Here is a 25712-nt window from a genome sequence, read left to right as displayed (position 1 = left end):
TGGTGGATGTGAGATTACCTTTATTTTATTTTTTTACAAATAAAATGCTTTTTTTCTCCCCATTGTCCCACACCCGAGCGCCTTGAAATAAGTTGCGAGAGCTCTACTTGGTGGCATGCAGGGACTTCCAGCGCTTCAGAGGGCCGTGGCTGGAGATGTACTTGACGCCGCAGCCGTCGGGAATCAGACGCTTCTCGGCCATCATCGCGTCGAAATCGGTGGCGTTGAACTTGGTGAAGCCGTACTTCTTGGAGATGTGGATCTTCTGGCGCCCGGGGAACTTGAACTTGGCTCTGCGCAGAGCCTCGATCACGTGCTCCCTGTTGCTGGCCTTGGTGCGCACGGACATGATCACCTGACCGATGTCCACGCGGGCCACGGTGCCCAGGGGCTTGCCGAAGGCGCCGCGCATCCCCGTCTGGAGCCTATCGGCCCCGGCGCAGGACAACATCTTGTTGATGCGGACCACGTGGAAGGGGTGCACGCGCACGCGGATGTGGAAGCCGTCCTTGCCGCAGGTCTTCACCATGTACTTGTTGGCACAGATGCGCGCCGCCTCCAGGGCCTCAGAGGACAGCTGCTCGTGCTCGTCGGAGACCATGTGACCGCACAGGGGGAACTCCTCCACGTGGGCCTTCTTCCTGCCCAGGTCGAAGATCCTGATCTTGGGGTCGGGGACACCCCTGCAGAAACGGGACTTGGGGTAAGGCTTGTTCTTGCAATACCGGTAGCACCGGGCTGGTCGGCGGCCCATGGTTTCAATCTATAATGGAGCAGAAGGAAGAGGATACAGATGTCAGTATTTCATGTAAATTAAATTCAGTTTTAATCATATAGGCCTATGGAGTAGGGATGATGTCATACATCTCCAATTTTGGCACTATTCCAGCCCAATCCATGCCCCACTGACGTCCGGTCTAAAACCGCACTGACGTCCCCATATGTTTAAGGTTCAGGCCACTACACAGCCCTCACATAGAGTTCAGGCCGCTGCCTTTACACCTACGTCGCACCACCAATCCGACTAATGTACCCATATATGGAGATCTCTTTATCTGTCAGTCCTTGTCCCTTTAATGCCCATATATGGAGATATTTGTAACTGTCAGTCCTTGTCCCTTTCATGAATAAATGTACCATATTTTAGCAGCATTATGTTCACACATACAAGAACAACAACCCTGTAACCCTTTCACCATGAATTCTCCAAAATAACATTCAGTCTGTAACTGAAGTAGCAATAGAATGTCTGTGATCTTACATACATTTCATATAGTCCAAATACTCAGCCATAGATCGTCCTATCCGCGCCCCTTTAGCAGACTGATCTGGGCGGCATAAGAGTGCTCTGCGCTGCGTGTCTACTCACCCAATAATTATTTTTTAAGACTTTGAGTCAGATATTGTCTTCTACCAGTAGTTTCATACCCATTTTAAGTTCTGCCAGAGTAGAATCTCACACGGCTGACTTTCTGTCCGCGCAAGGGGCCCGAAATGAGTGCAGGACTGAACATATGAAAACTTCCTTTGAGAAGAACCAATGTATGCGGCACACAATTGGCAGGTGGCGTGATTTATTACCCCGCATCAATTGCAACGCACCTGTCAATGTGTGCCCCATAGGTTTGTTTCCAAAACAGACTGTTGCCAAAGGAGGTTTTCATATGTTCAGTCCAGCAGTCATTTCAGCAGAGAATGTTGTCCATGTGCATCTCGTGGAAAAGGAGATATTTTACTTAACACGTTTTCTGACAGAACTTTCAAATGGATATTAAACTAGGAGGACAATATCTGACACAAGTCAGATGCTGCTAATCAGTCGTTCCGTGGATAGTACGATCTATGGCTGTGTATTTGGAATATATGAAGTGTGAGATCACAGCCAGTCTAGGGCATCAATGAACCCAATAAAAAGCCATTCAGTCAGTAACTCGTACAATACCACAGTAACAGGCACGTTGTAAGTTCAAACATTGACATGTTACAATACTGGACCAGCAAAACGTGCATCAAAAGTGCTTTGATGCACTGATTAAATAATTAACCTGTAAACATGTACATTTGTTCCTATTTTAACCAATATAAAATGCATTTCTTGACATAATCAAACTAGCCCCGTTTGAACATCACTCTCCACGATAGCTCCATGATGAGGTCCCGCTGTACCGGCTCTCTACGGAGCTTTTCACCACAACGTATCCAAAAGGTAAAGGTAGTCCCAGACTCCTAGAGATGTTTAAAATTCTTCCGGAAAGTAAACTTTTTAGGACGGGGTTGAAAGAAACCGTTTAAATCACTTATTTAGTCAGTCAGCCTGTGCCTTGTGGACGAATCCGGGAGCAGTACTGGCACCTGCCAGAGGGAAAACATGGCACAGGCTAATTATTATAAGCGATTTAAACGGGGTTTTCAACCCAGTCCTAAAACGTTTACTTTCCGTAAAAGCCTCAAACATCCCTAGGTGTCTGGGACCACCTTTACTTTTAGCATACCAAGTGGCTAAAAAAGTGATCCTCACTACGTTTGGACGGACTCTACCTCTGCCGGCACCCGCTACAGCGGGACCTCATCTTGGAGCTTATATAGCGGGAGGGAGAGGTCCCGAACGGGGAGCTAGAATTGTCCATGTTTTTAACAGTGACAAATGGGTCATTAATATCACGTTTTAACTCTTGCACCGTTGTACAAACTGACATGACTCAAGTTAAATTTAATTACACGACGTGGTAGCGATACAAACCACGTTAAAATGGCGTTCGCTAATGTCCACCATGTGGCCCTGAAACCACTGATCCACTCGCCGGGTATTTTTTGGTATGAATTAAACTCTTAAAGCAAGTATTTCCAAAACAATAACACAGTTCACTACTTTATGCACAATACCCAATATGTTTTGTTCAAACTTTGTTTCGTCTAACTGTAGTTTTTACCTGTGAAAAGGGCCAAAGTGTGAACGAAGGAATCGCAGACGCTGTGTCTCCTTCAGAAACACGAAGGCAAAGGAGGAAGTTCACCGATGACGAGTCGGAAATACACAACGCTTAGTGTTGCCAGGTCTGCTTATTATAATTTCCCCCCAAGATGTTTTTGTTGTTGTTGAAAATAGCAGATCTACAAGCTCACAACGCTTCGCATCGTGACGCGTTGTGAGCTTGTAGATCTGCTATTTTCAAATGGCTGATGTGTATGTTTAAAGTGCTCATGTGGCCCACAGTCACTTATTTTGGGCTTGTTTTCCTAGACCCGGTTGCTTGTTTCTTTCACAGATTATGGCAACGCTGAACCCTGAACGCAAGCCACCCCCTTCACTGTGGCAGACCAAAGCAATCGAACTCAAACTCACCCACACAAAACACACTACTATAGCCGATCACAGAATGATAAATCAGTGTTATGCTGTAAAGCAGTGGTTCTCAACCTTTTCAGGCCGTGACTCCCCCCCCCAAATAATCATATTTGAACCGGGGACCCCCTCAAAATAATCATATTTGAACCGGGGACCCCCTCAAAATAATCATATTTGAACCGGGTACCCCCCAAAATAATCATATTTGAACTGGGGACCCCCCAAATTAATCATATTTGAACTGGGGACCCCCCATCCATCCTGACAAGCACTTAGAATTGTAGGAGTTGAGGCATTTCATTTAGTTTGACTCGGTTCCACAGATACATATTGTGAAAATAGCAGATCTACAAGCTCACAACGTGCTTGTAGATCGGCTATTTTCAAAATGTTTGCCTCTAGTCTTTCTTATTAATATTTTACAATTTGGCCAATGTTTGACCAGTTTTTATAGTATAGTTTGTTGATTACATTTGATGCAGTAATGGTCTTTTTTGTTTTCTTTCTTTCTTTCTTTATTAAAAATGTAAAAGGTAGGCTATTAAGAAGGTCTCAAAAGTCCTTAAATTGTCGTGTGGGACCCCCAAAAATTGTGTGGGGACCCCCCTGGGGGTCCCGACCCACAGGTTGAGAACCACTGCTGTAAAGCAGGGGTCGGCAACCTTTTTGAAATGAAGTGACAAGTTTTCATGTTCTTGATAGTCAGTGTGCCATTATCCATATCAACATTAAGTTTGATTATGACACCACATCAAAATGTAATATTTCCATCTGAATTTGATTGTCCATAGGCTATACATACAACCTTTATTCTTTTCCTTCTTTAGAAATATTTTCTTTCACATCAGGACATTGTAATGATCATTACACTCAGAGCAATAACCCACCTATCTCCCAGACTCCCTCCCCAGTCAGAGTTAGGAGTTTGAATGAATGTAGAACTATGTGCAGGATGTAATTTGTGTATATAATAGCTGTGAGGGGACTTAATTTAACTGACTAAACTTTTTTTTTAAATATTTAATTTGAAAAGAAAAAACCTCTCTCTCACACTTATGCCAGTGTGCCAGTGATCACCCTCCCCTGTGCCAATGTTGGCACCCGTGCCTAAGGTTGCCTGCCCATGCTGTAAAGCAATATAACCATGTTAAACTGTGCCAAACGAGCCCACAATGTTACACAAAAAGAAAAGAATTGACCCAAACACAATAAATACATTAAACAAATACTTGTGATCAAAATAGCTTTTAATAGACCGTTTTTGCATAAATCAATAAAATAATCCCATTTCAGTCCACTACAAATGGGCATAACCCCTTTTGTGCCCATATGGAGCTAAGTGATTTTTTTTGCGCCTTTTTTGTTATCCTTTTAGCTTTAATGTCTGACTTGTACCACTTGCTGTTTACATTTCTGTAGTATTCAATCAATCAATCAATCAAATTGGCCTACTTGCAGTGTGTACACGAAAAATCTTTGTTGTTTCTGTTAGATAGTAGTGTTGATTTTGACAGCACATTTTGATTCAGTTTTAGTCATAGTCTTTTGAATCAAATTCCATTTAGTTTTAGTCATATTTTAGTCATCTGAAATGTTTTACTAGTTAGTCTAGTTTTAGTCGACTAAATATCATAAGATTATAGTCGACTAAATCTACAGTTGATTTAGTCGACTAGGATGTATTTTGGCGGGCCTTAGTGGCGTCGTAATAGCCGATCTACAAGCTCACAACGCGTCGCAGCGCAGTAGATCTGCTATTTTCAGAGCGCAACACCAGACCGCAACCAAACATACAATGACTTGTCTCTTAGTTCTACTGGATCTCTTCTCCACTAGATCACTCACTAACATTTTAGTCTAGTTTTTATTTGTTGACGAAATTGTCAATATATTTAGTCTTAGATTTAGTCATCATAGCTTAATTTTTGTTTAGTTTTTATTTAGTTTTCGTCACTGAAAAAAGATAGTCGACGAACATTTTTCCTCATAGTTTCAGTCGACAAAATCAACACTGGCTGATAGGAAGTTGAAGTTGCAGCTTTGATCAGATCTTCCCAGGGTCCTCTTTGAGGCTGACCGTTCGGTTGAAGACGAGCTTGTCTGCTCTGCTGTCAGGATCCAGGGAGAAGTATCCCACCCTCTCAAACTGGAACTTATCCAAGGCTTTGGCTCCCTTGACCGAGCAGTCCACAAAGGCACTGTTAATGACCTGCAGGGAATCAGGGTTCACGTCACTTAAGAAGCCCTTGGGCACCTCCGACTGATCCTCTGGATTTTTGTGAAAGAATAGTCGTTCGTAGAGCCGCACTTCACACTCGAGCGGCTGGCTGACCCAATGAATGAAGGCCTTGGGCTTCTCTGGGGTGTCGGTAGAACTGCAGCAAGTCACCTCCAATTCCACTACTTTGCCCTGGGGGTCCTTGATGACCTTCTGCACAGAGATCACGTACCCAGCATGCCTCAGGCCCACTGGCTGTTGTGGAGTCAGTCTCTTATAGCCCTTCTCCGTCACCTCTCTGAAGTCGCTCTGTTCAATGAAGACGGTGCGTGTAAATGGAACAACGTGGCTCCCCTTGGCTTCATTAGCGGGAAAGTCTGGCACACTGATATCCGACTTTGAGTGTTCAGGAATGTTGGTTATGGTAACCTTGAGGGGTTCAAGGACCGCCATCGCCCGAGGCGCCGTTTCGTTCAGTTCTTCTCGGACACACGCCTCCAGCAGGTGTGGCTCCGTCGTCACCTGGGCAACCGTCACTCCCACCCGTGCACAGAAGTTGTTGATAGCTTTAGCTGGAAAGCCCCTCCTCCTAAGCGCGGTCAGCGTGAAGAGACGGGGATCGTCCCAGTCTCTGACCGCTCCCGTCTCTACCAACCTGATGATTTTTCTCTTGGATACGACCGTGTAGGTGAAGTTCAGACGTCCATACTCCCACTGGACGGGGCAATACACGTCCAGGGCGTTCAACAGCCAGTAATATGACGACCGCCTGGCCTGGAACTCCTTGGTGCACAGTGAGTGTGTGATGTTCTCTATGGAGTCACACAGACAGTGAGTGTAGTCGTAGGTCGGGTAGATGCACCACTTATCTCCTGACCGATGGTGTGGTGTGTATTTGATGCGGTAGGCCACCGGGTCCATCTTCCCGTCCTCCATGACCATCTTCATCCTGAGCGTAGCCTCCCCCTCTCCAAACAGGCCCTTCCTCATCCTCTCGAACAGCACATGTGAGTCCTCGGCCGGGCGGTCCCTCCACGGCGACGGGGGGACGTTGTGGCCCTTCAATTCCTCTCCCTTCTGGTGGCACACGTAGGCGTGGCCCCTGCCGACGAGATCCACGGCCAGGTCGTAGAGCTGCTGGAAGTAGTCGGAGGCGTGAGTGATGGCGTGCGGCTCGTAGCCGAGCCACTCCACCATTTCCCTGATGCCGGTGAAGTACTTCTCCTCCTCCTTCTCGGGGTTTGTGTCGTCGTACCTCAAGAAACAAATCCCATTGTTGGCCTTAGCGTAACCAAAATTGAAATTGATGGCTTTGGCGTGTCCGATGTGAAGGATGCCGTTGGGCTCGGGTGGAAAGCGGGTGCGTACCTGTCCACCTGTGATCTCCAGGTGCTTCTTAAGCAAGTTCATGGTGTTGGGTGTGTTCACATAGCCCTCGGTCTTATAGTTCTCTCCTGTTTTATGGAACTTAAGTGCCTCTCCTCTTAGCTGATCCATAAGAGACTTATCCTCTGAGATTCTCACCTCACCATTCACTGCCACCTCCGCTTGCTTCACGTTCACCTCCATCTCAGGGGCCTTGGCCTTCTGAGCCTTAGGTTTCTTCTCAAGGTCAGCCTCCGTCTTGGCACCTAAGAGCTGTAGCATCTGCGCGTCCACCTCGTTCTTTATGATTTTCCCATCGGCCCACTTTAGTGCGGTGCGTGCCTCTCCCACGAGCAGTCCCGTTTTAAAGCGGTACCTGTCCTTCAACAGCTGTTCCTTGTGTTTCTTGATCACCGACTTCACGGAATCTTCGATCTGCTCTGGCGTTATGACGACTCCCACGCCACACGCGGTCTCAAATTCCTTCTCGTCGACGGGGTCCCGAGGATGGTTCTTCAAGAAGTCCAGTGCAGCTGCCAGCTGCAGTTCCGTGCAGATCTTGCGCTGTGCGATGTGGTGCGAGAGGAGAGCCAGGTGCTTAGAGTCTTTGAGACGGGAGACCATGCTGTACAGCAACGTTCCCATGGCTTTGTCGACTCCCGACGACCCGTGGACACTGTGGGCTTGAGTGATGGCCTCCTTGAGAGCGGAGCTCAGTGTTTCATTCTTCAACGTTTCCTTTGTCCTTTGCTCACTGAGCCCGATGGAAGTGAAAAGCGTCAACGTATCGGCCATTCTTCCAAAATCATACGCGAGTTAAACCTGAGTGTGCTGAATGTTAGGCGTTGACCTATAAGTGGATAGCTGTGTGACATCACGTGCGTGTCATTGCTACTTGGTGACATAGCCAAACCCACGTATAGTGGTGGAAAAAGTACCCAAATTCTTTACTTAAGTAAAAGTACCAATACTGCAATATAAAAATACTCTGTTACAAGTAAAAGTCTGTTACAAGTAAAAATTTACTTGAGTAAAAGTATTGGCATCAAAATGTACTTAAAGTACCAAAAGTTGTAAAATATTTGAAAATAGGGCTGAAGTGGTTAATGTATGTTTTATAATGTAATAATTTATATCTGAAAAGTAACTAGTAACTAAAGTTTTCAAATAATTGCAGTGGAGTAAAAGTACAATATTTGCCTCTGAGATGTAGTGGAGTAGAAGTAAAAGTATTGGAAATTGGAAACTATAAGTAAAGTACAAATACCTCAAAATGTTACTTAAGTACAGTACTTAATGTAAAGTAAATGTACTTTGTTACTTTCAACCACTGCGTATATAGTCAGGGGATATTAGCAGAAAGATTTCCAATCTTGGAATAAATTCCAATACCAAAAAAAATCTTCACCAATGTGTTTGTAAAGGTGTCTAGTAACACATCTCACAAAGACTGAAATTCAGTTTCCCTAGGAGAATTTTTGACAGCTGCTGAAAGCTGGGGTACCCACCATTTCTAAAAACGGCCATAGCCATCCTTGTCCAGGTATACTTTTTGTGTAAAAAGCCCATTGAGATTGGGCTGTTTTTAGCCCAAGGAGTGGTTTTGGTGCAAAACAAATGCTTGCAATGGATTCAGAATCATAAAAACACCCTAGTTTGACCCCTCACATGCTACTTAAAACAGAATTAAAATTTGAATTAGAATTTTTGACAGCTGCTGAAAGTTGCAGTACCCACCATTTCCCTGCATGGAAATGCAGGGAAATGGTGGGTACCGCAACTTTCAGCAGCTGTCAAAAATTCTCCTAGGGAAACTGAGTCTTTGTGAGATGTGTTACTAGACACCTTTACAAACACATTGGTGAAGATTTTTTTTGGTAAGGAATTTATTCCAAGATTGGAAATCTTTCTGCTAATATCCCCTGACTAATACCTTGGCACGGGCTTGTAAAAGGCCTTTCCACACTGACTGACACTGCATGACTTACAGCCAACAGCACAATAACTACATTTACCTGTACGTCAACAGGACCAACAGCGCACATGCACAGAACTAACTACAAAAGCATGTTGACCAATGCATAATGTAATGTTTTGCTTGGTTGTATACGATGGTGTTATTGTGAGGTTAGATCAGCTATTTTCAACGTGTCGTGACACCGCCATATGATGAGGTATAACCTAATTCAGGCTTAATGGCCGACTTCACCCATTTTCAACCTATCTTCATAGAAATGGTCCTCACTAATGTTCATGATAAAATGGTAAAAAAAACAACTACTCACTCTGTGTCTCATAGGGTAGGAGGGCTGTGGACACTTCAGAAACCCTCCTACCAGTGACGTCATCGTTCAATTTTTTTATTTAGATTTTTATTTAGATTTTTATTTAGATTTTTATTAATGCGAGAACAGTGGCTTCCATTATAGCATGCCAACTTTCCAGGAATAGAAAGCCTGCCGTTTTTATTAGCTTGGATTCCCCATCGATGATAGTCACTGGTAGACGGGTGTCTGAACTGTACACAGCCCTCCTCTGAGACACAGACCAAGTAGAAAGAAATGGTACCACGTTATCATGAGCATTAGTGAGGACCAATTACATTGAAGATAGGTTGAAAATGTGTGAAGTCGTCCTTTAAGACAAACTAAACACTCACTTAAGTGGTATCATGATGGTTTGATTCTTGTGACAAGTAATGTTTAGGCTATCCCTTAAATTTTCAGTAGGATCAAGCCCTTTGACAAGAAATATAGATTTAATAACCACGACAATTCATCCAATGGCTCTCTGGCTTAGGGGCCCAGCTGAGCTATTGGGGCCTCTGGGCCCGAGAGGCCCAGTAGACCGCCTTAATGATCTGGGGGTCCGTTTCAAGAGCTAATGTGGGGCCCCCATATATGGGACCAAGCACTTGCTAACCCAGCAAATACCATGACATCCCTATCAGGCAGGACCAATATTTTACAAAATCGGGACCCAATGAATTAGTGATACTGTGTGTTGGAAAATGTATTGAACATCATGTTCAATAGCCTGTACAGTAGTCCCTTTTGGTAATCCATCCCTGTATTTCACAGAATATTTTAGAATTGTCATAATAATTTAGTTCTAAAAATGTTATCTTATTATATTTGCCAATTGAAGGAAACAAAACGTGTCAAACACAGTGGTGTAAAGTAACTAAGTACATTTACTCAAGTTCTGTACTGAGAACAATTTTGAGGTATTTTTACTTTACTGGAGCATTTCAAATTTTCAGTACTTTTTCTTCCACTCCACTATATCTCAGAGGCAAATATTGTACTTTTACTCCACTACAATAATTTTAAAACTTAGATTTTGATTATGATTACAAAACATTAACCACTTCAGCCCTATATAATTTAGGCCAATCTACAAGCCGATCTAGGCCGATCTATTTAAAATTAGGCTGATCTGCAAGCTCACTAATGCGTCGCATTAGTGAGCTTAGTTGTAGATCGGCTATTTTCAAAAGATTTGTATACTTTTTAAAACTCGTGGAATGGGACATTCTTCTTAATGAGTTCTTGATACTTTTGATACTTAAAGTACATTTTGATGCCAATACTTTTGTACTTTTACTCAAGTACATTTTTTATTCTGGACTTTTACTTGTAACAGAGTATTTCTACATTGCAGTATCGATACTTTTACTTAGGTAAAAAAAATTGAATACTTTTTCCACCACCGATCAAACGACAGAAATAAATAGTGCCCCGCCCCCCCAAGGGCAAGCGGAACCCTCGTTTCATATTGATGTTGCCCGTCGGTGTGGTTTAGATGTGACACCATTCTTCCACTGAAACTAGCGAACTCATTCAAGCTTCTTGTTGAGAAGGTAAACACTTTAAATAGTCTGTCAATTAGTTCATTAAACTGTTAAAGAACAACCAGAGAACCATAGAGATACATCTCCGTGGATATAAAGATAACTAATACACTTTTTAAAACCGACGTTTAGAGATGTACTGGCACGCAGTTCGCTTTAGTGACTTATAGTTAGCCGTTAGCACGCTATGCTAGCTGTGGTGTGGAGACAGGGTTGCCATGTCCGCTTATTATAAGCGTATTTGGGCTTGTTTTTTCGGGAAAGTTGCTGGTAAATTATTGGTAGTTGCAGTTTTTTGGGGTCTTGTTTCTAAAGTGTAGTTGATTATGTGGGCCTGACTCCTAATGTTGTGTAAACCAGTGGTTCTCAAACATTTTCATGTCATGTCAAGGACGGTACTGCAAGGACCCCCAAATTAATATGCATTTGTCCGTGGACCCCCATCTGAAAATATGTTGTGTCAGGGAGTCAGGATCCTAGCCCCTTTCGGGACCCTGTTTACCTTTTTTGTATTTGGGAAGGCGGTATACCAGGGTCCCTTGTTGGTTAGAACACGCTCTCTCGTACCGGCGGCTACCACTGTCTGGTCTCGGGCGTACAGCTCGTCGCTTAGAAGTTGCAGAGATTTCTCAAAGGTACCAACAAGAGCAATACTAACACGCGAGAAAGCGGCATCAAAAAGCGGGGATCGGCGATGCCGTTTAACATTTTTAATAATTTAGTAAACCTTAAGCTCATTTCTCACACTCTGCTCCACTGCCCATGTTCCGCCTCCCCGCGGTGACTGACAAGCTGCGCGTCCTACGTTACTGCCTCTGATTGGCGAGCTCCTACATGCTTGCATGACAATCACAACGCGGGGAGGCGGGACATGGGAAGTGGCGCTGCAGGAGCAGAGTGTGAGAAAGGAGCTTAAGGTTTACTAAATTATTAAAAATGTTAAACGGCATCGCCGATCCCCGCTTTTTGATGCCGCTTTCTCGCGTGTTAGTATTGCTCTTGTTGGTACCTTTGAGAAATCTCTGCAACTTCTAAGCGACGAGCTGTACGCCCGAGACCAGACAGTGGTAGCCGCCGGTACGAGAGAGCGTGTTCTAACCAACAAGGGACCCTGGTATACCGCCTTCCCAAATACAAAAAAGGTAAACAGGGTCCCGAAAGGGGCTATCAGGATCCCAGCCCGTACCACATTTGTGTTGTTAAAATGTAAAACAAAAAAATCATTTCACCCACCTTTTTTGTTGAAAGTAGAAGACCTGCAAGCTCTTGTAGATCCTCTTTTTTTTTCTTTCTTTTTTTCAAATAGTTGATGTTTAAAGTGCTCTTGTTTTTATAGAGCTGGTTGCTTATTTCTGTCGCAGAATCTGGCAACACTGTGTGGTGGCTAACGCCGACTAGCTAACATCCTATAGAATCACATTGAACCAGATTGTGTAAAACAAGTATTTTGTGTAGCAGATTATTCACATTCTGTTCCACGTTAATAAAACCAACTTCCTCTTTTTTTTACAGGTTCTATATTTTAAAGCATGTTTTTGACCAGATCAGAGTATGACAGGTAAGTCAAAGTGCTTTGTCATGGATTTAATGCACACCAAGTAACTGTAATCCAGGCTTTTAGTGTTCGATCTTAACTTAATGTTATACTTTGTGATTTGGCTAAATTAAATGTAACTTACAATCAATGCATATCCACACAGATTTGTTATTGATTACTACAGTTTTTTTTTCTAAACCAGCCAAGATCCTTTCACTTTAATTTATGGAAGCACATTAATGTGTTTTGATTTTGTATGTACTTCATTGATTATGTATGTACTTTATTGATTTTGTATGTACTTTATACCATATTTTAATTCACTCATTTAGGATAATAGTAGTTTTTGTGTGGTATATATTATAAAAATATTGTAATGGTTCTTTAATTCTTTGCTTGTCAACTTTTTTAATTGCACCGTTATTGTTTAATTGTACTTTGACCACAGGAAGCTAGCCATGCTGAGGCAGTCACTAATGGGGATCTAAAATAAACAATAAACAATTGCTAACAGTAACATCTCTGTTGCAGGGGGGTTAACACCTTCTCTCCTGAAGGAAGATTGTTTCAGGTTGAATACGCCATTGAGGCTATAAAGGTGAGTCTTTCATGATGGTGTTCTGTGTAAATCATCATAACTTGGGAGTGGGATCTATTAAAAAGCCATGGTCATGTGTAGCCGCAAGCAACTCTTAAGATCTTATTTTTAATATCTGGAATCTATATTATGTTGCAACAAAAAAGTCTGATCTGATTGCATTAAACTACGTTAAACTCGCCAACATTACAGCTGTACGGAAAGATTAGATTATCCTCTTTGTACCTGCCAAGTTTTTGCTTTATAAAATCCACCGTAGACACCGTTATGTGCTACTTAAGTTTCTGTCAATAAATTCTGTGCAGGTGATTATTGTTCTCAGTGTTGGGGTTTGGAAGCGCTCGTTGGAAATCATGGTCCTGCGTACCACCTGTTTCGAAATGGCACATAATGCAGGAGGCAGCAGGACGTTGCATTATTGAAAACAAATGCTTCCAAAACTGTTCCTTTCAGGATTCAATTTTAAAAACGGCAAAAGTAGCAGATCTTTAAGCTCGAAACGCATGGCTTTGTGCCGCATTTCGAGCTTGTGGATCTGCTACTTTCTTTGATGCTTTTGTGTGACGCTGTAGTATGATCAAGTAGGGCGATAATTTACGAGAAAACAGAACAAGTTAAAATATGGAGATGAGAGGTTTCTGCCTGACAGCAATGATATAATACATGCAAACAAACATACTATATTATTATCCACTTAAAAAACCCTATATTGCGTCCTCCTCCAGCTGGGTTCCACAGCCATCGGCATCCAGACAGCAGAGGGAGTGTGTTTGGCCGTAGAGAAGAGGATCACCTCTCCTCTGATGGAGCCCAGCAGCATCGAGAAGATCGTGGAGATCGACTCGCACATCGGTGAGTACCAATAAATTATATTCCTCTGCAAGTTGCAAGTTGATTTTCATACTGCACTGAAAATAATGTATTCCAATGGCTTCCTCACAAATCAAACGAACCACGGTGTGCTTTGGAAAATGTCTGTTGTGTTGAGTAATGTTAAATATACCGTTAGCACTAAGTTAACATCAAGTTGAGCTAGCTGTTAGCTCAGTCATTAAGGTCATGGGTTCGATCCCGGGCACCACCAACTCGGCACAACGTGGTTGTAGCATGTCGTGTGGTAAGTACTGGGAGCCGATGGTAGGTGTTGCGCTCCACCTCAGCGATCCATCTCCTAGGGCAGTGGTCCTTGAGGGTGTACCAGGGGGTCCCCAGTGAAATTAGTTAACATAGCGTCACAATCATTTTAACCGCTTCGCTTTGGCTATTCAAAAATAGCAGATATACAAGCTCATAGCGCGGCACCGAGTGCCGCACTATGAGCTTGTAGATCTGCTATTTTTGAAAAACCTTGAAAAATTGTGCATATCTTTGAATATTTATATTTTTTTAAAGCGAAAATTAACTGATATCTTTGCTTCTGGCGGTCCCTGGCAGAAAACATTTTCAAATGGTGGTCCGCGGCCAAATGTATATCAATTTAGGGGTCCTTGGCATGAAAAAGGTTGAAAACCACTGCCCTAGGGGTCTAAGCACACTGCAAAATGGAGATGGACTCCCATGCTCTGGCTCTGTTACCAACAACAAGCCTCTCCGACCTACTACTTTTTATTGTTAAAAACCGCATTGTGTAAATGTGTACCATTAATCTCATAATAACATTCAAAACCGTTTCCCCTCACAGGTTGCGCCATGAGTGGCCTGATAGCTGATGCTAAGACTCTCATTGACAAAGCAAGAGTGGAAACACAGGTATGCTACAGACAGTATGCGTTTCTTCACCCCATGAAAATCAATTAAATCGTTAATTGCAATAATTCGTACAACAATTAATCGTCAACAGAAATGTCATGATCTTGACAAACCCTACATTTCACTGATATTTGTGGTGTTGTGTCACATTTACGTGATTGTTGTGTGTGTGGTTCACTGTTCCACAGAAAGACAATAAGCAAATAATAGCCAGCACTCCCAAGTCCTTCTAGTACTTTTTAATGATTTAAGGCACAGGCATACACATGGACGTGTTTCGGCGTCAAGCCTTCCTCAGCGTGTATCATACACGCTGAGGAAGGGTTGATGCTGAAACGCGTCCATGCATGCTGCCCGTGCCTTAATGAATTAAAAAGTACTAGAAGGACTTCGGCGTGCTGGCTGTTATTTTCTTATTGTGAGTCTTTGTGAGCTGTGCAAATTGCATTTAATTAGACTGACTGAGTGTTGTGCTCGTTTCTGTTTGTACTTCTCACGTTTCCACAGAACCACTGGTTCACCTACAACGAGACCATGACGGTGGAGAGCGTGACCCAGGCTGTGTCCAACCTGGCCCTGCAGTTTGGAGAGGAGGACGCTGACCCTGGAGCCATGGTCAGACACTCACCTCACTTCATCCTTACCTCAAATCCATAGACTTTATTTATCACCATGTCCTAAATATTGTTTCTTAAACCACATTAACACCTATTTTGGGCACAAATAAAATGATGACAGATTTATAGTGGTCCAGTTCTAATTTTGTCTGCTTAATTTAGCTTTTGTTTCGTCACTTCCTGAAAATGTATTTTCTGTTTACTAAAGAGCTGAATAGCTGGCAAGAGAGAGACCCCTGTTACTAAACAAACACGCTATAGCAATAGTTATTACTATGGGAACATAGCTATTAGCTATTTAACACTTATTACACTTACTTCAACCCCTTTTTAATGTTACTGTCCTCTAAAATAATTGTCTCGTCTCCACAGAGTCGGCCCTTCGGCGTAGCACTTCTATTCGGGGGACTAGATGAGAAAGGACCCCAGCTGTACGTACAGTATACTCTGATCACTATCCAACACACAGCTTGCTTCAACATTTCCTCCAAATCTGTCTTGGTTATGAACACACTTAACCCATTAAGACCTGGAACGCATGTGTGTCACTTTTTGATTTGAGCTAAAAAAGCATTATTTTACACTTTGGCTATTCAAAAATAGCAGATATACAAGCTCATAGCACGGCACTCAAGCTTGTAGATCTGCTATTTTTGAAAAATCGTGAACATGTGTGCACAATCTTTGAATATATATTTTTTAAAGCGAACATTTGTAACTCAAATCTTTGCTTCTGATGGGTCCCTGGAACGAAATATTTTGAGATGGGGGGTCCGTGGCCAAATACATATCATTTTGGGGGTCCTTGACATGAAAAAGTTTGAGAACCACTGACATGGCAACATGTCAGTGGTTCCAAAAAACTCTTAGGATTGAGAAGACATTTTGTAGAATCGGAACCTCAGGCCTTAATGGGTTAACCTCAGATCAAACGCTTGGCTGTGTTACGTTCTACCTTCATCTGTATCTTACTTTGGTCCATGGTCGTGGAACGACCTGCAGACCAGACTCAAATTGGCTTTGCTAATTACCTTGAGAGGTTTTAAAAAGGATCACCGTAGATCCATAGTACTCGCCAGTACTCTCCATCACTTGCTCCTGCTTGGATGTTTAGCCTCTTTGTAATTTTAAGTTTGCACTCTCGAAAAAGAGACTCAATGTGTTTTTGCTGGTTAAATACGTTTTTTTAAATAATTCTGCAATGTTGTATTTTGTTGTGGTTTTAGTCCCTTCAATCTGGTGCTTTTCCTTTGGCCTCCAGGTACCACATGGATCCATCGGGCACATTTGTGCAGTGCGATGCTCGGGCCATCGGCTCGGCCTCCGAGGGAGCTCAGAGCTCATTACAGGAGGTCTACCATAAGGTATTTACATACGGAATTAACGTTTGTGTCCATAATATCCACTGATGAACGACGTATAGCATTTTATGGTTGTGGCGTGGGCTGTATTACCAGCTCATGTCTCTTCAATTTAGCAAGTTGTACAATAATGGGTCAACTCAGCCTTTTCTTAGCTCAATAAAAGTTAGTCTGAGATGAGTTTCTTGGAAGGCAACACCTTGCTAAGAGCTTTGTCATTTTAACCACCCTGGTGTCCCTATTTTGGGCACGTCATAGGTGCCCAAAATGGCCGATCTACAAGCTCTCAATGTGTTGAGAGCTTGTAGGCGGGCTGTTTTCGGTTATTTTAAGCAGTTGTAGTGGTCAAACTAGCAATGTTGCATATTGTGTTAGTTGTTTAGGAATCTTTTCATAGGTTTCACAAATAGCTTGGTCATACAAATATTTGCTGTCGTGAGTTTTTATTTTGCTTTTAATCCACTATCTCTCCCCCCCCCCCCCCCCCCCCCCCCCCTGTGGTGTGAATGACAGTCCATGACATTAAAAGATGCCATCAAGTCCTCTCTCACCATCCTGAAGCAGGTGATGGAAGAGAAGCTCAACGCCACCAACATCGAGGTTTGTCACCGTGTCAACTCAGTTACTGTGCATCTCAAAATGGTGCCATTTATACACACTCAGAGTAGGGTGACCACCCGTCCCGAATCTCGTGGGACAGTCCCGAAATTCGACCGTCTGTCACGCGTCCCGCACAAACGGAACAATGTCCCGCGAATCAAAGATTTGTGAGAGATTTCTTTTTTAAATAAACTATTATATTTATTCATTTCCAATATATTAGCGTAGGCTATAAGATTATATCATATCCCCATAATAGTATCCATATTATTTCCGCAATACTCATTGACGAGAAACACAGCCCCAAAACACCGCCCCTATTTATTTCGCCGACCGAGGCCGCCGGATATACCCGGGGCGAGTGTGTTTTGGGACGAGCGTTCTCCGTTCTTGTATTCCATCCTGGCCACCACCAGCAACGTGGTTTCATTCATTGCCTTGTTTACAAGTCGAATTTGGGGAAAGAAAATAATCAGGAGCTCAACAACATAATGAGAGGATACAAGAGCTATCTGTGCTAGCTGCAAAGTGTGCATATTTAAGCAAGTATTTTAAAACAGTGAAAGCTACAGAGGAAAAGGAAACAGAAAGTGTTTATAGACCCCCGCCACGACTCAAACTAGCGTTTGTTATCATCAAATCCAAAGATTCGTTGTGAATAATTATAAACAAACAACCTCCTAGTGCTTCCAAGTTGGTGGTAGTTTGACCAAAACCGAAGGTATTGAAGAGGAGGACACTGAGAATGTTACGGTCATCAGAGATCAAAGGATTTAGCGGCTGCCATTCTGATAATGTTATAGGAGCAATGGACCAGGCATCAGTGACACTACGACCAGGTAGGGTCCAATCAAGTGTTTCCAAATGGACTGCAGTCTGCACAGAACCCTATCCATCAGATCCAAAGTAGACTAGGTATTTTTTTGCGACCAAAAGACCATGTATGAAGTTGACCAAAGTTTCTCAGCTGCATTATATTTTTTATTGTCTGTCTATCCTCTGAAACAAAGGGGTTTAAAGTGAGAACTTGGCGTCAAGGCCATTCACTGTGCGTACGATGAGACACCCTCAAACTCACAGATCCGTGATTTCATACCCCCCACTTTTTGTGAAAGAAAATATATATATTTTTTAATTGATTTGAATTCTTTTGATAAATAAATAAATAATAAGAATTAAATAACATAACCCTAACCTAACCCTAATCCTAAAACCGAAATAAAGTAACCAAAAATTGAAAAAAAACGAACAAAATCCGCCCAATAACCAAACATTTTCGGGTCACACATGCCCGCCCGCTTCACCTGTCCCTCAATGGGCCTGTTTGGAGGTGGTCACCCTAACTCAGAGTTAGATAGGCACTGAGGAATGGATTTTTACAGTTTAAAGGAGAATTCCGGACTACCTTTTTCTTACCTTTTTTATAGATCACGTATAAATCTTTTTATTGTTTACTTTATTACTTTATTTTATCTGACGTTCATTATGACAGAAAACAGTGTTTGTGTTAGATGCGCCCCTCCCTCCGGAAGTCTTAAAAGACGAGATTTCACCCGTGATTTCATCCTAGTCCGCTTGTAAACACTACGGCGGCCCATTTGGGACAAAAACACTGTGGAGAGGTTTCTGTCATTATGTACGTCAGATAAATAAATACAAATTAAGATATGTGATCTAGCGCAGTGGTTCTCAAACTTTTTCATGTTGAGGACCCTCAAATTGACAGTTATTAGCCCGCCGACCCCCATTTGAAAAGATATGCATGCCAGGGACCCCCATAAGAGAAGATAGTCATGGCTCGAGCAGTGATTCACAAACATTTTAATTTGAAGGACCCCCATCAATGTTAATTTAACTCTGAGAGTGTACAAATGGAACCAAATGGACCCGTAAAGGTTCCATTTGTACACTCTCAGAGTTACAGACCCATAAGGGTCCATTTGGTTCCATTTGTACACTCTCAGAGTTACAGACCCATAAGGGTCCATTTGGTTACCAACTATCCATTATTTAGCAGGGGACCCCCTGGAACTCCCTCAAGGACCCCTAGGGGTCCCCGGACCCCACTTTGAGAATCAATGATCTAGCTGCGCATGGACCGTTCGCTCTGGTTTTTAGTTGTGGTGGAGTTATGATTTTTTTTCTACTGTACTACTCGTCCTAGGACATATAAAGGTTAAGAAAAAGGTAGTCTGGAATTCTCCTTTTTTAAATTGGGATTCTGGGCCCTGATCCAGTAAAGGTTGTCAGAACCGCTGCTATACATTAACCCATTAAGACCGGGAACGCATCTGTGTGTCATTTTAGCTTTCTTTTGCAATTCAAAAATAGCAGATCTACAAGCTCATGAGCTTGTAAATCAGCTATTTTCGCAAATCGTGATTTTTTTTTTCCCCCGCAAATTTTTGAATATATGTTTTTAGAGCGAAGTTTTTTTACTCAAATCTTAGCATCTGGGGGGTCCCTGGAACAACATATTTTGAGATGGGGGTCCGCGGCCATATACATATAATTTTGGGGGGTCCTTGACATGAAAAAAGTTTGAGAACCACTGATATTATAGCAACATAGGTAAAAAAAAGAAAAAGAAAAAAATAAGTGTTAGGATTTAGAAGACATTGTAGAATCCGCAGAAGCAAAGATTTGCACAAATGTTCACTGATTTAAAAAAAAACAAAAAACAGATCTACCAGCTCATAGCGCGGCACGAGCTTGTATATCTGCCATTTTTTAATAGCTAAAGAAATCTAAAAATGACACTGATGCGTTCCCGGTCTTAAAGGGTTAAGAGCCGTGCTTGAGCAAAATGTCACGGGCCTCGACAGATGCTTGTCTTTCTTTAACCCCTCCTTCCCTACCTCCCCTCTTATTCCCCCAGCTGGCCACAATAGAACCAGGCAAGACCTTCCACATGTATTCCAAAGAAGAGCTGGAGGATGTCATCAAGGACATCTAGAGAGCCAGGGGGAAACCACTGTGGGAGGAGTCAACGTGTTCTGACCTCTGGAGAGGAGGAGCAGGGGGAGGGGGGAGGGGGTCCCAAAATGGCCCCCCAAAGGTCACCACCACCACCCACCCAACCCAACAACAAACACTTCCCCATCAGCACTATGTCTCTCCTGCCATCATCATAGTCTAGAGAGGTTCTTGGATCAGATATGGTTTCAATTTCTAATCGATTTTGTCTCTCAATTACTGCAAAATGTCTCAATGTCTCCAGTTCTGTACAGGTCTGTCAGATCAGTGCTTAGACCTGACGGTAAAATAGAAGGTTGGGGGGGAGGGGGTGTAAGCCTTGATTCAAGGTGTCTTTCTGATATCACGCTGTCCTCAATACAAACACCCATTACCAGTTATATAACCACACATTCTTTTTTTCCCGGCTATTCTTCGAAATGCATCGAATTTTCAATGTATTTTTTTATTTTGCCTACAATGACATGCCCAGAATAGGGACTAAACCAGGGTTAAAGTGGGTAGAGAAATATTCATTATTATTACTTCATTAATATTCATTACCAATCCGTCAAACTTGACATTCCTCCTAGAATGTGGCGCCTATGTTGGGTCGTTTGCTTTAAAGACAGAGTGATGTCGTGTAGATGTTTCGTAAAGCAGGGTGGGGTGGGGGGGTCTTTTTCTTACGGATTAATGCCACCATTAAACTGTGTTGTATTCTAAACGTTGATTTGACTCCCATGTAGTTCTTCTTGTGTTCTTTTTGGATTCTAGCAGTTTGTTCATATTCATTATTCATATCATGTGTTTGGGAAGTACAGCGAATGATGCGCCCAAAGGCGTAAGACAGTGGTTTTCAAACATTTTCATGCTAAGGACCCCTAAATTGATGAAGCATTTGGCTGCGGACCCCCATCTGAAAATCTTTTGTGCCAGGGACCCCCAGAATCAAAGATTTGAGTAAAAAAAATCGCTTTAAAATACATATATATTCAAAGATATGCACACATTTTCAAGATTTTTCAAAAATAGCAGATATACAAGCTCATAGCGTGGCACTCGGTGCCGCGCTATGAGCTTGTATATCTGCTATTTTTGAATAGCCAAAGCTAAGTAGTTAAAATGATTGTGACGCTGTGTTAACTAATTTAGCTGGGGACCCCCTGGCACCCCCCAAGGACCACTGGTTGAAAACCATTGGCATAAGACTTTGTGAACATGAAAGTACAGGACGCCTGTGCAGGTACAAAGTACACGATATAATTAATTAATATCAAAGACATGTTCTTACAAATGTGGCATTGCAGGTGAAAGTGCTTTATAAGCCAGAGAGAAGTTAGTTGGAATGAGTATACTATCTGAGGCTTGATTTAGGCTCAAACCTTTTGAAAAACGTTTGAGGGACATAAACAATATGATATTAAATATTATTTTGGTGTAGATCCTTTAACCGTGGTGACATTTGTTAAGCAAGTGAGCAATGAAGGTGATGTTTGGGGAAGCATTTATGATTGAGTTAGTTAAATACAAGAATATATTATTTTGATCAGAGTTCTACTGTGTATAAGTAAGGGAATTCTGGACAGAATTGGACAAACTATATAAAATAGTGTGTTTTGTGCAATGATAAAAAATGTTAAGATTATGGTCCCATAGATGAAAGTATAATCTAACGGGGGTCCGTGGCTTAATGCATACAAATTGGGGGTCCTTTAAATTTAAAAAGGTCCATACTCGCTGATCTAGTGGTTCTCAAAGTGGAGTCCAGGAACTCTCAGGGTTCCTTGAGGGGTTCTAAATTGACCCTTATGAGTCTAGCACTAGGAACGGGTCCATTTGGTTCCATTTTTTGAGTTAAGGGGGTCCTTGAAATGTAAAAGTTTTTAGACTTGTCCCAGTGTATTGTAATTCCCACGCAAACCACCAGAGGGCAGAGTGTCACCACGAAAGCACCACCACGCACCTTTTCTCTTCAGACAAGAACCCTGTTGAGAAAAGAAGATCACCCCGCCCCCTTTAGTTAAAACCCAATGAAAATGAAGATGGTTCTCCTCTCGACCAATCAGATTGTTCTCCTCTCAACCCAATCAGATTGTTCTCCTCTCGACCAATCCTCTGCCATGACGGATGGCAGCGGTGGAAAGTAAGTAAGTACATTTACTCAAGTACAATTTTGAGGTACGTACTTTTATTTTACTGGAGTATTTCCATTTTTCTATATTTTTACTTCTACTCCACTACATTCCGGAGGCAAATATTATACTTTTTACTCCACTAAAATGTATTGAATAGTTTAGTTACTAGTTACTTTATAGATTTTGATTATTATTACAAAACACACATTAACCACTTCAGCCCTATTTAAACTTTGGCTATTTGATAATAGCTGATCTACAAGCTCACAATGCGTTGCGATGCGACCTATTGTGAGCTTGTAGATCTGCTATTATCAAAATATTTTAATGCATTTTAGACATTTGAAAACTTATGAAACAGGACATTCTGCAAAATGAGTGCAAGTACATTTTGTTACCAATACCTTTGTACTTTCTACTCAAGTCAATTTTTAATTCCAAACTTTTAATTGTAATAGAGTATTTCTACATTGCAGTATTGATACTTTTACTTAAGTAAAGTACTTTTTCCACCACTAATAGTGGATGGGTTCTCCCTCTCGACCAATCCTGTGCCACCATGGTGGTTGTGAACCGTTAGACCGTTATGTGTGGAGAGAGAGAGCTCTAACTGCATGGGATGATATATATGAGAGAGAGAGAGAGAGAGAGAGAGAGAGAGAGAGAGAGAGAGAGAGAGAGAGAGAGAGAGAGAGAGAGAGAGAGAGAGAGAGAGAGAGAGAGAGAGAGAAAGAGAGGTGGGGGAGAGAGAGAGAGAGAGAGAGAGAGAGAGAGAGAGAGAGAGAGAGAGAGAGAGAGAGAGAGAGACAGAGAGAAGAGAGTGAGAAGAGAGAGAGAGAGAGAGACAGAGAGAGAGAGAGAGAGAGAGAGAGAGAGAGAGAGCATGCATGCATGGTAGAAGCCTAAATGCTTTTGTAAAGCAGTTGAAATGAGTCTTTCTTCATTAATGCAGCTCACCAGGCTAAACAAACACAGAAACATGATCTCTGTGTATTATTGTGTTCTTCTGGCTCTGGGGTTGTTCTGCAACAACAAGGCATTCAGTGGGACTGTGCTGCTGAAGGCTGGAGAAGGAGAAGATCACCAGAACTTTAGAGATCTACTCCACAGGAGATCCTTCTTAACTTTGGAGGATCTGGATCAACGGTCTGATGAGGATCTCCTGATGAAGAGAAGTGTTATAAGTCCTACAGAAGGGAATGGTCAGTTATGTAAATCTCTACTGGACATAGAGAGCACCCTGCAGAACAACACACACACAGTGAGTTTGTTGTTGTTTTTTTTATTATTATTATTATTATTATTATTATTATTATTATTATTATTATTATTATTATTATTATTATTATTATTATCATTATTATTATTTCATTATTTATTGTTGCCCCCAGTGGTGGAAAAAGTACTCAAATTATTTACTTAAGTAAAAGTACCAATACTGCAATATATAAATGCTCTGTCACAAGTAAAAGTCCAGAATTCAAAATGTACTTGAGTAAAAAGTACAAAAGTATTGGTATCAAAATGTACTTAAAGTACCAAAAACTAAAAGTACTAAAATGTTTGGAAAATAGCAGATCTACAAGCTCACAATGCGTTGCATTATGTAGATCGGCTATTTTCAAACAGCCTATAGGTTTAAAATAGGGCTAAAGTGTTTTATAATGTAATAATTTATATCTGCAAAGTAACTAGTAACTAAAGTTTTCAAATAGTTGTTGTGGAGTAAAAGTATAATATTTGCCTCTGAGATGTAGTGGAGTAGAAGGAAAAGTACAGAAAATTGGGAATACTTAAGTACTAGAAAAAATACTTAAGTACAGTACTTGAGTAAATGTACTTAGTTAATTTCCACCACTGGTTGCCCCCATAGGTGTCTTTAATAAGTCTGCATTATTTATAATGAAAACAGAATGTATTTTTCCACTATCTAAAGACCTGTTGTAGACAGTGGTTGGAAGAAGTATTCAATCTTGTCAACACTTGATTGTGTGTTGTTGTTGATGTCAGATCTACATGATTGATTGATTGATTTTTTCTTTATTAAAGTGTCATGCTTCCAAAGGAAGCCCAGCCCATATGGAATTACAGGACACTAACATTTCATAATTCAAAAACAATAAACAAACAAATAACAAACTAAAACACTCAAGCTTCCTGCCCATGGCAGATTACATAAATACAACTTAAAATACAACATTGGGCCTGTTACCTCACATCTTAACAGAGGACCGGACAAGAACCTATTTGAAGAGATGAGATTGTCTTCTACTCCAGGCACTAGAAACAAAATGTGCCGTCTTAAATACCTCATAATTAAACAACCACTCCAACTTCTGGCCATCATCTTGCCAGAATAGATCAGGTTTTTGTTTTTGCATTACATCAAATAAAGCAACCCTCAAATCGTCATACAGAGTACAATAAAACATAAAATGGAATTCATTTTCGACATCTTTCAGGTCACATACATTGCATATCCTATTCTCTTCTGGCACAGCTGAGAACCGACCTACCTCAATAGCAAGAGGCAGGATACCAGCTCTCAGCTGAGCACACAATGACCGCTGGTTTCTGGTTAAAAAGGATTTGACATAGGACTCAGTACCAAAACACTGCTTAATCTGGACATATGATCTAAGTTTTGGCTTAGACCATATGTCGTTTGACCATTTCTCTTTGTAATTACAAAATATTTTTTCTTTCAACAGGTTAATGTTACAACGAAGCATATTATGAAACATATAAGCCAAATCTGCCTCTCTGAGAATAGAAAAAACTTCCATTATCCAGGGGTCACAAGCTCACAACTCTTGGCTCATCAGGAGGGCATTGTGAGCTTGTAGATCTGCTATTCTCTAGTGTGCTCTCTGCAGGGGTCGAAAGTAGAGCCTCAGAATGGGACAGGTAGAAGAAGAACAACACAGTACATTTACTCAAGTACTGTACTTAAAGCCTCGCTATGTAATTTACTGAATAAAATATAATTTTGTCCAATCTATATGGTAGAGTACTATATTAACCCATTAAGACCGGGAAACACATCTGTGTAACCACTTTATCCATTATCTTATACTTTGGCTATTCAAAAATAGCAGATCTACAAGCTCATAGGACCGAGTGCCGCGCTACGAGCTTGTAGATCTGCTATTTAAAAAAAATCGTGAATATTTGTTCAAATCTTTGAATGTATATATTTCAAAGAGAACATTTTTAATTCAAATCTTTGCTTCTGGGGGGTCCCTGGAACAAAAATATTTTCAGATGGGGGTCCGCGGCCCAAATACATGTCATTTTGGGGGTCCTTGACATGAACCACTGATATTATAGCAACATAAGTGTTTCAGAAAACTGTTTAGTAGACATGTGTAGAAT

The 25712-nt window shown here is 41.7% G+C and overlaps 4 protein-coding genes across 4 annotated transcripts in view; 2 read left to right on the top strand and 2 right to left on the bottom strand.

Moving 5' to 3' along the window:
• Positions 1 to 3013, bottom strand: rpl10 (ribosomal protein L10). Its single transcript, XM_080424031.1, has 2 exons — positions 2931 to 3013; positions 1 to 763 (listed from the first exon to the last, which is right to left on the bottom strand). Exon 2 carries the CDS (start codon positions 752 to 754, stop codon positions 104 to 106), a length of 651 nt encoding a protein of 216 aa, XP_080280157.1. The 5' UTR covers positions 755 to 763; positions 2931 to 3013; the 3' UTR covers positions 1 to 103.
• Positions 3014 to 5390: 2377 nt separating this feature from the next.
• Positions 5391 to 7724, bottom strand: LOC308082430 (glutamine--tRNA ligase-like; the record flags this gene model as incomplete). Its single annotated transcript, XM_080424178.1, has 1 exon — positions 5391 to 7724. One exon carries the CDS (start codon positions 7722 to 7724, stop codon positions 5391 to 5393), a length of 2334 nt encoding a protein of 777 aa, XP_080280304.1.
• A 3004-nt stretch (positions 7725 to 10728) lies between these two features.
• On the top strand, positions 10729 to 20930 carry psma5 (proteasome 20S subunit alpha 5). Its single transcript, XM_080425253.1, has 10 exons — positions 10729 to 10791; positions 12295 to 12340; positions 12851 to 12917; positions 13643 to 13769; positions 14599 to 14666; positions 15174 to 15281; positions 15656 to 15714; positions 16545 to 16647; positions 17158 to 17244; positions 20123 to 20930. The coding sequence occupies exons 2-10, from the start codon at positions 12312 to 12314 to the stop codon at positions 20198 to 20200; spliced, it is 726 nt and encodes a 241-aa protein (XP_080281379.1). The 5' UTR covers positions 10729 to 10791; positions 12295 to 12311; the 3' UTR covers positions 20201 to 20930.
• Positions 20931 to 23232: 2302 nt separating this feature from the next.
• The window catches only part of LOC308080506 (sortilin-like), a 52991-nt gene continuing 50511 nt past the window's right edge, over positions 23233 to 25712 (top strand). Inside the window, exon 1 of the mRNA XM_080422402.1 lies at positions 23233 to 23598. Coding sequence (XP_080278528.1) covers positions 23266 to 23598 — 333 coding nt within the window. The 5' untranslated portion in view covers positions 23233 to 23265. The remainder of the gene's footprint in view (positions 23599 to 25712) is intronic.

Source organism: Gymnoscopelus braueri, assembly GCF_963280865.1.
Source record: "Gymnoscopelus braueri genome assembly, chromosome: 3".
Taxonomy (NCBI): Eukaryota; Metazoa; Chordata; class Actinopteri; order Myctophiformes; family Myctophidae; genus Gymnoscopelus; species Gymnoscopelus braueri.
The sequence above is the reverse complement of the archived record's forward strand: the minus strand, read 5'-3'. Positions and strand labels throughout refer to the sequence as shown.

Coding starts and splice junctions, on each gene's coding strand:
- rpl10 (XM_080424031.1), bottom strand. CDS start 754: ATGGGCCGCCGACCAGCCCGGTGCTACCGGTATTGCAAGAACAAGCCT.
- psma5 (XM_080425253.1), top strand. CDS start 12,312: ATGTTTTTGACCAGATCAGAGTATGACAG. Junction 15,282..15,655: donor ACGCTGACCCTGGAGCCATG/GTCAGACACTCA, acceptor TCGTCTCCACAG/AGTCGGCCCTTCGGCGTAGC. Junction 16,648..17,157: donor TACAGGAGGTCTACCATAAG/GTATTTACATAC, acceptor TGTGAATGACAG/TCCATGACATTAAAAGATGC.